This window comes from Triticum aestivum, chromosome 5B, assembly GCF_018294505.1.
Source record: "Triticum aestivum cultivar Chinese Spring chromosome 5B, IWGSC CS RefSeq v2.1, whole genome shotgun sequence".
Lineage (NCBI taxonomy): Eukaryota > Viridiplantae > Streptophyta > Magnoliopsida > Poales > Poaceae > Triticum > Triticum aestivum.
Genome location: NC_057807.1, coordinates 687,823,053 through 687,837,998, shown reverse-complemented (window position 1 = coordinate 687,837,998; position 14,946 = coordinate 687,823,053). Strand labels below are relative to the sequence as shown.

Here is a 14,946-nt window from a genome sequence, read left to right as displayed (position 1 = left end):
TTACCCTCAACTATTTAGGCGTTGGAGAGGCCTACTTCTGCGGTGCGACCCGCCCACCTAATTAGGCCGGAGCGTAGGCTAAGCGATTCTGCGCACTCGCTCACAATAGCGCCACCGTATCTATATCTATACTTCTATACTACTATTAAAAGAGCAAACATGAATTCCCCTAAAACCACACAACTAATTGTACACAGGATAACCAGGACCCTCCAAACAAATCAACTTAAAGACATCCGACAGTCCGTATTACCCCAGCAGTCTTCCACCCAGATCAACGGCTTAGATGGATTGTTCTGCCGGCAGACGCCGTGGTCTAATCGTCCTAGCGCTCGGCGTGACTGCGTCCCCGATCCCTGCGGCCATCCGCGTTTGGCCATCACGCACTCCTCCGCGCCGTGTGTCCCAGCGACCCTCGGTCCGATTGCCCTCCGCGTCCGGCTGCCATGCGCTTCTCTGCGCGGGGCGCCGCGAGCGACTCTCCGTCTGACTGCCGCCCCGCGGCCCTCCACGTCCGACCGCCACGTGCTCCTCCGCGTCAGGCGCCGCGAGCGACTCTCCGCCCCGCAGCCCTCCACGGCCGCCACGCGCTCCTCCGCGCTGGGCGCCGCGAGCGACCCCTCCACTCCACGCCTTCCCACACAAGCCGCCGCCGGCCCTTCATGCCGCGACAGGCAACGCGCTCATGCCGCTATACAGGACTGCGGCTATTTATGTTCAGATCACATGTTTTTTCTTTGATCCGCTTCATTCGGTTGTACAGGTTGATGTGGTGACGGGTGAGATGTATGTCCATGCGCTATTCCACAGCCGCGTACTGATAACCCAGGTTAGCTGATCTACGTGCCAGCTTCATTTGGCAATTCTCTTGATCATAAGTAATTTGATTTTCTTTGGTCCTATTCACCTAGGCCTTTAGAGATTAACTGAGTGCCATATGTATCGGCAACAACACAACAACCGTGCAGGTATGTTCCTTTGTAAAATCTCAGGAATATCTAAGCAGTGTGCATGGATCGGCTGAGCCATCCTAATAATTTTCTTACCACAAAATTGCAAGGTGCATTCTCTATACATAATTTTAACTTCGTTCTATTTTTTGTGTATCTCTTTTGTAGAATCATTGTAGTCAGAGAAGTCGATGAGCATATTGCTTTCTCTGTTTTCAGATAGTTTCCGAGCCCTCCTTCTCCAAGATAAACTGATAAATAAATCATGTGCTGGCAGTGGTATGATATTCAGGTTCGTACATGTATATTTTCTAGGTTACTCTTAGCTTTCACACACCTATAAATTATCTTGATTTGTGTATGCTTTGATTACACAATAGTGTAGTTAACAGAACTGAGTCATATTGAGCGGTTAGTTGAGTACCTATATCTATATGTGTGACAGCTCACAGCCAGGCAAGTTATGTTCTGTCGTCGAATAGATATTCATATGACTGATTTGTGAACTTTAGCATTTTGCATTTAATTGTGTCATTTTTAATGGTTAGTTAGGCTGAATTGGCGAATGAGTTGATGACTGGGTTCATGTGATAAATAAGCATTTTTAAAGCTTGTGCTATCACTTATTTGAATTCATGATTGCAGGAGTGTCTCATGGCTTAATAGTCGTTCAGGCACGTGCAATTTTTAAGAGTGAAGTTAGGAGAATAACTTCTTCTGGGTTGAGGTTTCAACAGATTGATTCATTGGAGGGATGCTGGTACAGTGGCCATATCTATGGTAAGACGTATGGGGTAAAATTAGAAGTAGATACCTTTTTGGTCTGCTGAAATTTTACCCGTCTAAAGAAACTTGGTACCACATACTAAGATGAAATATTGTATTCTTCAATTTGAGACATTTAATAGTGAACTGAGAGGCTCTAGCATGGACTACAAATAATCTCAGCTATATTTGGATGCAGTGCAAGGAATTCTTCTTCTTGCAGTTGCAGGACCATGAGATGTCGACGCTACACTGTGGACACACCAATGTCCCAGCCAAGTCAGTGATGCAGCCCCAACTCCTGATTTCTTCAAGTTGAGGAAGCTGCGGCAGCCTGACTCCATTCTGCCTATTGCCGCCCTATCCAAGCTGCTGCTAGGCAACTACTACTCCCGTTGGATAGATGAACCCTCTGACTATCTACTTTATGTTATTCCCTTTGTGTTATCCAATTGCTCTTGATAATTTAATGATTCAATCAAATTTCACTGCAAATCATACTGGATCAGGCTTTTCTTCTTTCTAATTTCACCGGCAGACGCGCAGCAGCGCCGGCGAGCGCCTCGGGTGGCGGCGGGGAGGGGAGGGGTGGAGTAAGGGGTTGCGGCGGGACAAGGGTTTGGTCGCTCTCGTGTTGCCCGTGAGGGGCGACGCGAGAGCTGAGTTGTGGAAGCCGATGTGAGGGGATTTGCAATTCTTTCAACGTAGTGTTAGTTTGCGTTAAGTTGGAAAATCCAAATCCATACATTTACAATTCTTCTTGTTATAATTATATTATATATTTTCATTAACTAATGTTTACAGAATACCATCTGAGTAACCGCCTGATATAGCAGTTAGTTTTAACATTAGATGCAACAACTTTGACATTGATGATTTGATCATGTTTTTATTAGGACAATAAACTTGTCTAGAATTCATTATGAATTGAAGGCTCTGGAAATAGATGCATCTGCTCCCTAAATTATTCTCAGTGTGATTTCTGAATCATACATGCTGACATGCATTGGCAATCATTATTCAACGGATTGCCTTTTCACTGAAATAAGAACCGCGTGATGCCTACAATTTAATCTGGTCATCTAGATAACTGAATGGGTTAATTTTATGCTTAGTATCTTCTGGCACATGTAAAGTGGGGAAGAAAACCAATCTCTTTTGATACGGACTTCTGGAGGCAACATTCCCTGATTGTATGCACTTAACATTTTCTTTTGGCTTCCTGCTATCGCGTTTTAAGTTGTCTGCTAATACTTTTAAGTCTCTCTTGTGCTCAATTTCAGATGCTATCTTATGTACGATTGAGCAGTCTCGACTATACTTCAACCCAGACATCAACGAAGCAAATAACTTGATTGTAAAGTAAATTCATGATTAACAATGCCTAGCTTTTGATCTTGACTAATACGAAGGGTGCAATGTGTAGGTTCAGAGAGCTCCGACGCTTTATCCGACCAAAGACTTTCAAGCTATATTTTCTTTCAAGATTTTGAGCATCCCTGCACACGGAACAATATTGGAGAGATAGAGTGCCACTGTTACATTTCTCAATATCCAAGCTTTTATTTCATTGTTCTGATAATTGTTATATTTTGTTGGTGCACCATTATAGTTTGTTTATTTTATTAATCTATTTTCTTCTTAGGATGCATAATGGTTGTTTTTGCATGATGATACGTGCGTTGCACGTGCACGCTTACTAGTATATATATATATATATATATATATATATATATATATATATATATATATATATATATATATATATATATATATATATATATATATATATATATATATCATCGAATGTCTCACAACCTGCTTCTGAGGCTTTGTGGGCGTCCGAACAGCAGCCACACCTGCTTCTGACCACTCTAGCCCATCCAAACCCGTCCACCCTCATCTGCGCGCGTTCCTCCCCGGTGCTAGCAACCTGCATTCATGCCGCTATAGAGCGGCCACTCCACATTGAAGTAGGCTACATAGCGGACGTGACCTCTCACTGACGCCGGCATTGAAGCAGCACGTCGGTTGAGGGTGCTGCCCGTGATGTGTCCTCGATGTCCGCGCATGTTCATTGCCGGAGACGCGTTAGTGGATGGGATGGGGTGAATTTCTACCACGCCCGTTATATGCACCGTCCGTCCGTCCGTATACCGTCATTAAGCAGGCTCGTCGGCTGAGAAACCCACTCCGGCACCGCGCACTGACGCACTCAGACGCCGGGCCTCACGAGAATCCGGTATTTTAGGGCGGCTACACCCGCCTACTTCATGCCACAACAGAAGCATGCCCACATCATATCCTCCCTTCCCACCACATCCGCCATGCTAGCATGCGGCAAAGCTCTATGGGAGAGCCTATTGACGGAGCCGAAGCACGAGCTGGACACCCTTGCGGCCACCTGGCAGAGCCGCCCTGCCAGGAGGATCGATGCCGGCATGCAGGCTAGCCCACCCGGGGTCTCCGACGACGAGGACGACCCCAGGATGGAGACGGGCTTCGACGTCACCAAACCGGAGCGCGCGCCTGATGCCGGCTTCACCATGGAGCAGGCGTAGGCGCACTTCAACGCCACCATGGCGGAAGAGCAGCCGACCGGCGCCTATGTCGGCGTTCCAGCACGCGCAGGAGGAACAATGGTACAACATGTTCCTCCTAGAGCAGCACCGGCTAGTGGAGCGCCAGAACGACGGCCAGCGCACGAGCGAGGAGGCCGTCTACGCTCAAGCCGTCGCTCGTCAAGAAGCGGCCGTCGCGAAGGCCTAGCTATAGGCGACCACATACGAGAACAATGCCAGTTGCGCCTCCTACACACCACTGATGAACCATCAGGCGACACGGACCTTGATGGAGCTTTATTTTTAGATCAAAGACTTTTATTGATCATGTCTATTTCATAATTTCAGTGATAAATCAATAGCGACATAGCATCTATCTTTTTATACATTAAAAGTACTCGACGGGTTAATCAGAAGAAAGAGAAAGAGGCAAGAAAATTCTACGTTTTTTTTGCGGGAAAGAAAATTCTATGTTAACCACATAATATTGACCCTCGATTGGATGGACCGTCTATTTCTTTTAATCTATAACTAGTACAATGCCCGTGCGTTGCTACGGGCCATTATTAAAAAAAATTGATTTGGAAATTTTTGCCTTTTTGGAAGGTCGGTTATCAAAATCCTCTACAATGTTCACTTCAACGATGTCATCTAATTTCTGCAGTCACAACAAAAATAAAATGTAAACCTCCAACTGTTATTACATCATGGTGAGTTTACAGTTGGGATGTTATTGCATAAACTGGATTTATGCAAGCTCAGAATCAATAAGGTTAATACAAAGAAGCCATATTTATCTAGGTTAAGAGTTGGCCATTCAGAAGGTCAATACAGAGGCGCAAATCAACAAGGTAACTAATTTTCTAGCTGGGCTAAACGAGTGTAAATGTTAGCAGAGATGAGATCACCTAACGCGGTGTTGCTACATAGCTAACAGCTCAAGACCAACATCACTGAATTATTTTTCATGAAAGAAGAACATCACTAATTTACTGAATCATTTGTCCTGGAAGAACAACATCACTTGTCCTGAAAGAAGAACATGCCTGATTAACTAACTGACTGAATTTACCTGAGCACACTTGCTGCCGCTGCTCTAAAAAGGCCCCTAGTCAACATATTAACATCATAGGCAATGTTTCTGAATGGCTCAAAATATTCACTGTCAATTTTTTTTAGTATACTGTCAACTGAAAATAACTACCTGAAGCTGACACTCTTTTTCAGTTTTGACGACAAAATAACAGGAACAAAGGTCCCAGTCTGGATATATCACTGAATTCGTTCATTCAGATGCCCAGCCCCATATCACTAAATAACTAAAAAGAAAAGAAAAGGCTCCTACATAGCATAATCAGAGGCAGGGGACAGAAACAACATCTAAAACAGGGAATTGCATCCAATCAATATCAAGGGGATATATACCTCTGTTGTAGCCGCCGGCAGCGACATTGGATGGTTGGACGGACGTTCTTGTTCCTCCGGCGAACTCTGCGCTTCTTCCTCCGGCGAACTCGGCGGTGACATGGATGTTTCGACGCAGATTGCAATTTCGACGGGATTTGATTTGATTTGATTTGATGGAGCTTCTGGTCCGAGGACCCTTCCTTCTTATAGTAGGCAACTCAAATCCGGCTCGGGAAATCCATCGATTGGTGTTGGAGAAGAACATGTATTTGCTGTTGGAGAAGAACACGGAGTCCAATCACGACACGGGAGCAGCAACTCTGCCGCCGCTGGCAGCTTGCGACGCCCTGGGCACCAACTTGCAGCAGGTGGTGGAGGTTGAGGGAGGCGGCGACCGCACGCAGGAGGCGGAGCTCGCCGTGGGGGCAGGCGAGAGCGAGCGGCTGCACGCTGGGGGGAGGCGGAGCTCGACGCAGCGCGCGAACCTAGCCTTGGTGCGACGGCGGCCCGGCTGCTGTCCTCCCGTCCAACCCGCAGCACGTCGAGCCTCACCGGAGATCCTCCATGACGCCGGTAGGAAGCCCCTATCCCGCAGTCTCTCTCTGCTTCCTTCCCATATTCCCTCTCTGAATCTCTCTCTCCTTACTTTCTTCGGTAAGCAGCTGCCACTGCCCTCCATGGAGCCCCGACGCCTCCGCCATGAACCCATCCATCCCTCCTGTGCACGCTTCCCTGCAACTCCAGACGCTGCCCCCAGCTCTCTGCATCGAGCAGCAGCAGTTCGGGCAGAGGACGACGCCTCTGCCTCGACTGCTCGCCCCCTCTGCTTCGCGCTTGACTGCCAAGCCCCTCCCGTCCTCATCCCCGTGCAGCGAGACCACAATGGCCATGGCTGATGGCCTTCAGGGCGTCGCCGCGGAGCTTCTCCTGTCGCCTCCTGTTATCGCTCGCCTCCGCTCGTCGGAGCCCCAAGCACCGCCGCTGTGGAGTGTCGCCCTCCCCGGCGACGCTCGATTCGGTGACCCCGGAGCTCTCCTCGCCGCCGGCCCCGCGGCACTGGTCGCCGTCGCGGCTGTCTTCCTCCTCCCTGGCCCCGCCTCCCGCCTCCCGTGTACGCAAGCTCCTCCCACTCTCTACCCCTCGCATCAGCAGTCGCCCCCTTCGCCTTATCCATCATTGAGCGGCGCGGTGGAAAATAAGACGGCGTGGACGAATCGTTTTTCACTTATCCATGGACTGCGGGTCAAATACTAAAAAGCGCAGGAACCTTTATGCAAAAAAGCCGCGACGGTGAACCCAATAGATTCAATCCGTGCAGGGACTGCGGGTTGAATTCTTGAAAATAGAGGGGCTTTTTTGCAAAAGTGACGACGACGTACGACCAGAAGCACTCCGTGCTTTATTAGTAGGGAAAGATAACGGTTTGATCTGCGTACCACAATATGGTGGATCCAAAACAACTTGACACATGTACACGTCAAGTAACATAAACATAAAAGAAAAAGTAACATAAACATGATGCACATAATTTATAATTTAGATCTCATATGCATGCATGTCAAAGAAAAGAAGATCTCTAACCTAAAAAAGAGGTGACCAACTTGGCCACGTTTAATGCCTCTTCCATATATTTCTTCATGCGTATAGATATTTTTACGCATGCATGTACGTAAAAAAAACAGATCTCTCACCTAGAAATAAATAACCAACTTGACCATATTTACCTCTTCCATACATTCGTGCATGTGGATTTATTTTGACGGGGATCTTGCACGCCTTTTTGACACCACAAGCAAGGAATAAAACAAACAAATATGCATGCGTGATTGCCTGCTCAAGTTTTCATCAACTTTTCCCACATAATTTTCTTTTCCATCAATGGACAATGCTGGACTGCTTTGGCAAGTCTGCTCCGATCAATTCTGGCGCGTAGATAAGGCAGCTGATGCTAAATTTAAAACCGCAAGTACCTCGTGTAGTCCTGTCGCCGACGCTTTCCTTCTTGGCGCGATGACATTCTCTTTCGTCATGGGAGTCATGGTAATCAGTAGCACTGGCATAGTGTATTGTGGCTACCCAGCCATGTACACGAGCCAGCATCGTCCAGCCGTGCGACTAGCGTCAAGGCCTGCAACCTAGCTAAGGTGCGTGGTGCACACACATCTCGACGATTGCCAGGATCAACCATGTCATGAGCCACTTCACCGTCAGGTTGTCTTAGCGCTTTCATACGGGAGTGGCTGGACGTCAATCTACTGAACAGAATATTTGAGTCAGTCACTTTTTGCATGTTTATGATTCTTTGGGCCGTGACCATTGGCTGAGTAACGCTCCAGCCGTAAGAGCTGATGCATGCAACGACTGCATGTTGTCGCGTCAATGCCTAAGCTTGTTTACAAATGCATACATAGACGGAAGACAACTTCATATATATACTCCCAATCGATGTATATATGTATGCACGCATATGTATGTATACAAAAAAAGCAAATAAAAATTTGTGTCATTGATATTACCCTTAAAGAAGAAATAAGAATAAAAATAATAAAATAATTGACAAAATTTGCACACAAATTATTATTTTTTATAACACACAAAAATAAGCATATAATATTGGTATTTTAGCAGAAAAGGAGAATTCCTATGAATGAATGAATTAGTTGCAACGGTATTACCATTAAAGATTAAGGGAAATGAATAAAACCAAATCAAAATAACAACCTTTTCTAAGAATAAAGAAAAAGAAAAATAAAAGTACAAATTTCACAGTCTAGTATAATTTACACACATATTGTGTAGTACTTGCATGTAAACTTACACACGAAAAAAATCAAAAGAGAAGTTGTCTAAGAAATAGTGAATTAGCGGCATTAGTATCCCTTTTAAGAAGAAGAAAATAAAAAAATGACAAAATTTCCACGCAGTTTATACATAAATTCCTTTTCTTATAATATGCAAGAATAAACATATAATAGAGGAATGATATCGATGTTACATCTAAAGAAAGAAAATAAAAAAACACAAAAACAAAATCTAAATAATTAAGTTTTCTATAGAAGAATGAAACCCTTTAAGAAGAAAGAAAATGAAAAACAAACTAAACCAAAATCAAAATAATAAAGTTTTCTAGGAAATAATGAACCCCTTTAAGAAAAATGAAAAGGAGAAAAAAATTGCACACAAGTTTGCACTGAAATAGCACTTTTAGTAAAATCCAAACAACAAAAATATAATATTGCAATTTCGCACTCTACTATAATATACACACATGTTGTATAGTACTTGTGTGTATACTTATTTAAACACACAAAAATATAATATTTTTCTCTCTAAAAGAATGAAGTAGTGGCATTGGTATCACCCTTTAAGAAGAAATGAATGAAAAAATAAATCATGCTAAAATTTGCACATAATTACCCATAAATTGCACTTTTTATAGCTATGCAAGAACTAACATATACTAGGAGAATTAACACAAAAAAATAAGTTTCAAAGAAGAAATGAATTAGTGTCATTGATATTACCCTTAAATAAGAGAGAAAGTGAAATAAAAACTTAAAACTAAAAATTCGTCAAGATTAGTACCAAAATTGCACCTTTTATAAAATGTAAGAAAAAACCTATAGTAGTGAAATTTCCATACTCTAATATAATGTATCCATGTAGTACTTGTGTGCCTATATTTACACACACTCAACATCCAAAAAAAGGCATAAAGAAAAAATAAAACCCCACAAAAAAAACTAAAACCCACAAAAAATAAGCAATAAAAGGAAAGGGAAAAAAGAAAAGGAAAAACACATAGAAACATAAAACTAGAATGAAAAATAAAGAAAAATACCCACAAAATAAAGAATGAATATGTGGCATTGGTATTACCATTTAAGAACAAAGAAAATGGGAAAAAAGAATTTAAAACAAACACTGATAAATTTTGCATGAAATATACATAAAAATTGCGATGTTCAAAAATATGCAAGAATAAGCATATAAAAAAGTGGAACGTTTGCAAAAACAAAATCTAGAACAAATGAATAGTGGCATTGGTATTAACCTTAAAGTAATGAAGTAAAGACAAACAATATCAAAATAAAGATTTTTTTTCTGAAAAGGAATGAGTTAGTGGCGTTGGTATTTTCTTTAAAAGAGAGAGAGATTTAAAAAAACACGCACAACATTGCGCCGAAATTGCACTTTATCGTAGTATGCAAAAATAAGCATATAATCACGAAATTTTGGCACATATTCTATGGTATTTGTATGTATATAAGTACCCTCAGCCAAAAACCACAAAAACAAAAAATAACCAATAAAGAAAAGGAAAAAATGCAACCTAGAAGAACAAAAACGAGCCCAAAAAGCAATTCGACTGACCCAAAATAGGAGTCTATCGATTCCACACAGCCCAACCCAAGAACAGAACTAAACAGATAAATAACTGAAAAAAGCACAGATCTCAAAGCACATCCAACAAACAGAAAATTGACTGACCATAAAATGAAAAGTCAGCTGGCTGAAATGTACCTAGAGTGCTTTCATGCACCTACTACGAGTGACCATACACGTTGGCAAGCTCAACTACAAATTCTACGAGCCGGGACTCGGGATTCTGCACCCTACCTCAAATTTGTTTGCTTCACAACCCTTCATCGATGCGAGCACGAGGAATTTGATGCGAGTGAAAGTGTCGGCATTGTCAACATCGCTATATCAAGCAAGCTTGTTGTGGCCGACCCACACCCAATCTCTTTTTATCTGTGCAGGGAGCCATAACCCTATGCTCGTCACAGTGTGTGCTGAATTATTGATAGCCTGATGCCACGTACGTTCGCGGGGCAAATCGGTAATCATGGAGCCATCTCGGTTGTGGCGTGTTTGTTTGCCAGCGGCACCAACTGAGATACTCCAAACGATTCTCTGCAGCCTGTCAAGGACATACGTGCATTCATGTCATATACACAGAGAGAAAGCACGAGGAGGGAGGAGCGGAAAAAAGGACAAAAAAAGAAGCAATGATTCTCCAGCCAGTCAAGGCCATGCATGGACTCACGTGACTACATGAGATAGAGGGGAGGGAGGGAGGCATGCAGCCAAAGCCTGTCAAGTCATAGAGTAGCATGCATGTACGTCCGGGCAGGGGGCTCATGCACTGCCTCGTCCAACCCATCTGTATATGAACCATGCACTGCCTCGTCGTAACCTAGCAGCATGAGCTTATCCTAACCCAACTCCAGGCCGTACCCACGTCCCCACCTCACAATTTGCATCCATCGGCCATGACCAAATAAAAAGTAACAAGGGATCATTCAACCGGATTCGCACATCAAATAACAATAACCATAAGCTGTAATAAAGACATTCATCTAAAAACGACGAGTTCATTGGATATACTAATTCTCATGGCAGGCTTGAAGATAACACTAATATTACAAGTACGGAAATACATACTAATATGGTTGCGGACATTGAAACATGCTAAAAAAACAGTAATAAAGATACAAAAGGTTTTGATGGAGCGTCCCCAAACTTGGAACAAGCTAGAGTATCCATCAACCTAGGTTTTCAGTTCAGACTGGGAGAACCATTTATTCTTCTCTTCACGAGTCTCTCTTAGATGTGCTTTGGGACTTCATACTTGTAGATGAAATCAGTCCACTGACTGATCATTAGTCTCCGGTTACGACTCTGTTGCTCCCAGACACGACATGGTTGTTCCCAGATACCGTATTGCTGCTCCCGGTTACGGTATTGTTGCTCCCGGATACAGTATGGTTGCTCCCAGATACATTATTTGTGCAGCCCGTCACTTTATTGAAACTGTTAGTTACAATATGGTTGCTTCCAGATACAACATGGTGGTCACCACTTAGTATATTGTTGTTTCCACATACGAGGGTGTTGAAGCTCCCGGACACAGTGTTGCTGTCTCCAGACATGACAATGTTGTCGTTCCCAGACATGGTGTTGTTGCGCCCAGATCTCACTGTGTTGTTGGTCCCAGTTATGGTATTTGGTTGTTCATCGAGTGCTCTTCTTTCATAATTTACGAAAGAGGGCATGTTAATGAAAACCATACCCGATGAACGGCCCGCAGTGGCGAGGCCTTTGAGCCGTAACAAACTTTTGGGTACCTCGCCGACAAATGAATTATTTGAGAGATTCAAGTACCAAAGGTTGTCAAACTCACCAATCCACGACGGGATGGTGCCGACCAATATGTTGTTGGCAAGGTTGAGCGACTTGAGCTCACCGCAGCCGGCGAGGCTAGTCGGGATCCACCCAGTCAGGGAGTTTGTGGAAAAGTCAAGCGAGGCAAGAAGTGGCATGTCGGAGAAGCTAACACGAGCAATCGGACCGGACATGGAGTTGTTTCGGAGGTTGAGCTCACGGAGAGAAGATAGTGATGAAAGAGACGGTGGCAAGAAGCCGGAGAAGCCATTAGAATGCATGGCCAAATGCTCTAGCGACGTGAGGTCACCGAACACGTCGGGCAGGGGGCCGGAGAAGCGGTTAGCAGACAAATCCAACAAGGTAAGGTGTGTGAGCTCACCGAGGCGTGGGCTCACCTCGCCGGTGAGCTCGTTGGATGCGAGGGAGAGCTTCCTTAGCTTGACGAGGCCGAAGAGCTCGTCTGGGAGGACGCCCACGAAATGGTTCGAGCCGAGGAAGAGCTCCTCCAGCCACACGAGGCCCGCTAGAGAGCCTCCAGGGATTTGCCCCGCCAGGCCGCGCCAGGGGAGCCGCAGCACCGTGACGCGGCCGCTGGTGCTGTCGCAGCCCACACCTTCCCAGCCGCAGCACGAGGCGCCGGACCATGCGGCGCGGAGGAGGGCTCCCCCACCGCCGAGCTCCCCGGCGAAGCCCCGCAGAGCGTGGAGGTCGTCAGGGTGGCACGGCGTCGCGTTCGCCGCCGGCAAGATGAACGCCATGAAGACGAGCAGCAGCCAGCATCTCGCCATGGATGATGGATTCAGTGGTGGTTTGCTATATGCTATGTATACACGAACGCAGCTACTCTGTAAGAAACCTGCTGGGCGGTGCGTCTCATCTTATAGCGTGTGCGCGCGCGCGTGGTAAGCATGCGTACGTGTTGCAAGTGATTCAGTACTACTACTACAGTACTATTAGTCCGTGGCCACCAGGCCCACGACTGAGAGCATCTCCAACGGCCGCGCTAAAGCGCCGCGCGCAAAAAACCTGTTAGCGCGCGCTGCGGCTGGTTTTGAAATGCCGCTCCAGCAGCGCGCGCGACTCGCCGGGCATTTTGCATATATGGATATTTTGGACAAAAATGAACATGTAAAATTTGACACAAACAAGTTGATGAATAAAAGTTCATGCCCACAAGTTCATCAAAATCATGCCCACAAGTTCATCCAACCAAGTTCAAATGCAAACTAAAAGTTCAAGACATGAAAGACACATCAAGCTTCATCTTCATCTTCCTCTTCTTCGTCTTCGTCCTCTTCCGAAGACGACTCTTCCGCCTCCGAAGATGAACCTTCCTCCCTATCTTCATCACGCACCGCATCACGCACCGCATCATGTGAAGCTCCGACGGTGTTGGCAAGATCTTCAACGGCATCTTCATGGGAATGTGTGTGAGAAGCCATGGCGGCCGGAGGTGCACCCATGGCGGCCGGAGGTGCACCCATGCCTGCCGGAGCCTTGTTCTTCTTCGCGGACGCCCTGCAAGCTTTTTCCCCCTCGCCATGTCGGAGCCGTCCGCCGCCTTGTTCTTCTTCGCGGATGTTTTGCCCTTCTTCGCCCGCGCCGCATTGGGTACCTTCTTCGACGGTGCGGCGGCGGCACGGGATGGCGCCGGCGCGACGCCACCCGGCGCCGGCGCCGTAGTCATCCGCGGCGGCAAGAAGAGACTGCGCGCGAGGCGGCGGAGCTCCGGCGGTGGCGACGCCAGCGCTCGCCGCGCTAGGGTTTCCGGCGGCGGCGGCGGGGGGGTCGCGGATGTACAGCGGAGTGAGCGGGGCGCCGGTGTGCGCGTCCATGGCGGGGGGCAGGGCGCCGGCGCCGGCGCGCGCGGGGCGTAGGAGGAGGAGAGGGAGAGAGTGCGGGCGCGAGTGCTCTAGTGTGCCGCGCGCTGTAGCTGGCGCTCCAAATACACCGCGCGGATAAGTGTTTTTGACCGCGCGCCCAACCCGTTATTGCGCGCGCGCCGTTTTTGCGCGCACGCTGGAGCGAGCCGCCGCATTGCGCGCGCGCTAAAAAGGCCTATTTTGCGGCGCGGCGCTAGTTTAGCGCGGCTGTTGGAGATGCTCTGACTCCCGGTTCAATCTTGGTTTTTGTTGTTGTGTGCCGACGCAAACCCGTGGGCGCAAAGGACTCAGAGCTGGCCACCGCTCCTTCTCAACTCTAGTTGTCGTGTACAGATTCGGCCCTAGTCCATGAATGCTTGTGGATGATTCCCCCTGGAACCTAGGGCAATGCTACTGTATACTCGTGGGTGGCATGGGCGCAGGCGCTAGTAGCAACTCAAGCGCTGTTGACATGGACAGCTCGGCCATAGTCCATCAATGCTTGTCGTAGACATGATGCCGGAGAGGTAATTGAGTAGTCAGAGAGAGAGAGAGTGAGGAGATTTCCCTATGCAAACACAGATACGGTTCCTGTCACATATGCCTAATCTCAGTGAAATACAGTGATCTCGTGGGGCCACGGTTCCATGGCACAGAAAAAAGATGGAACACGAAGAATACTGGGTAGTTTTACTATGCAGACGTCAAAAGATACAATGCACTGTGGCGATCGTGTCATCTCATGCACACCCATCTTCGTCTTGGTCAGGATAGTTTTGCGTTGTTGGTCCTGTTTGGATACTGTAACTCAGTTAGAGTTAGATTCTAATCCTGAATTGATCCCGAACTAACTCTATCTAAAGAGGTGTTTGGATGGCAGGGTTAGATTGTCAATGAATGCTCTTTCTCAATCATTTGGCTACTTTGGATCCTATTTTCTGCCGGATTTGGTGTGGACGAGGCAGACGGGGATGCGCTCGGCAAGGAGCCGTGCTGGCCTCTCGCGTAGCCCGCCGGCCGAATCCGCCGTTCCTGCGCAAGGAGCCGCGCCGGCCGAGGCCGACGGGGACGGGCCGCGCAAGGAGCCGCGACTGCTTACAGTCGGGTGGACGGGCCCCGAGGAGACGAGGGGGTTGGAACTGGAGGATAGGGCGGGGCTACTTACCGGCGGCGGACAGGAGCGCGGATATGGCGAGGCACTTTCAAGGGTGGTGCGAGAGGGAGGGAGGG

The 14,946-nt window shown here is 46.8% G+C and overlaps 1 protein-coding gene and 1 long non-coding RNA gene across 4 annotated transcripts; one reads left to right on the top strand and one right to left on the bottom strand.

Moving 5' to 3' along the window:
• The first annotated feature begins 418 nt into the window (after window positions 1-418).
• On the top strand, window positions 419-2,277 carry LOC123117679 (uncharacterized). 3 transcript variants are annotated; one of them, XR_006457469.1, is made up of 5 exons: window positions 419-829; window positions 912-968; window positions 1,119-1,242; window positions 1,596-1,730; window positions 1,915-2,277. It is a non-coding gene; the product is annotated as an uncharacterized lncRNA (long non-coding RNA). The 3 variants fall into 3 exon arrangements; XR_006457467.1 differs by having other exon boundaries at window positions 1,119-1,730; XR_006457470.1 differs by having other exon boundaries at window positions 1,119-1,805.
• Window positions 2,278-11,047: 8,770 nt separating this feature from the next.
• On the bottom strand, window positions 11,048-12,712 carry LOC123114246 (LRR receptor-like serine/threonine-protein kinase FLS2). Its single transcript, XM_044535645.1, has one exon. The coding sequence runs from the start codon at window positions 12,640-12,642 to the stop codon at window positions 11,350-11,352; it is 1,293 nt and encodes a 430-aa protein (XP_044391580.1). The 5' UTR covers window positions 12,643-12,712; the 3' UTR covers window positions 11,048-11,349.
• Between the last annotated feature and the right edge of the window lie 2,234 nt (window positions 12,713-14,946).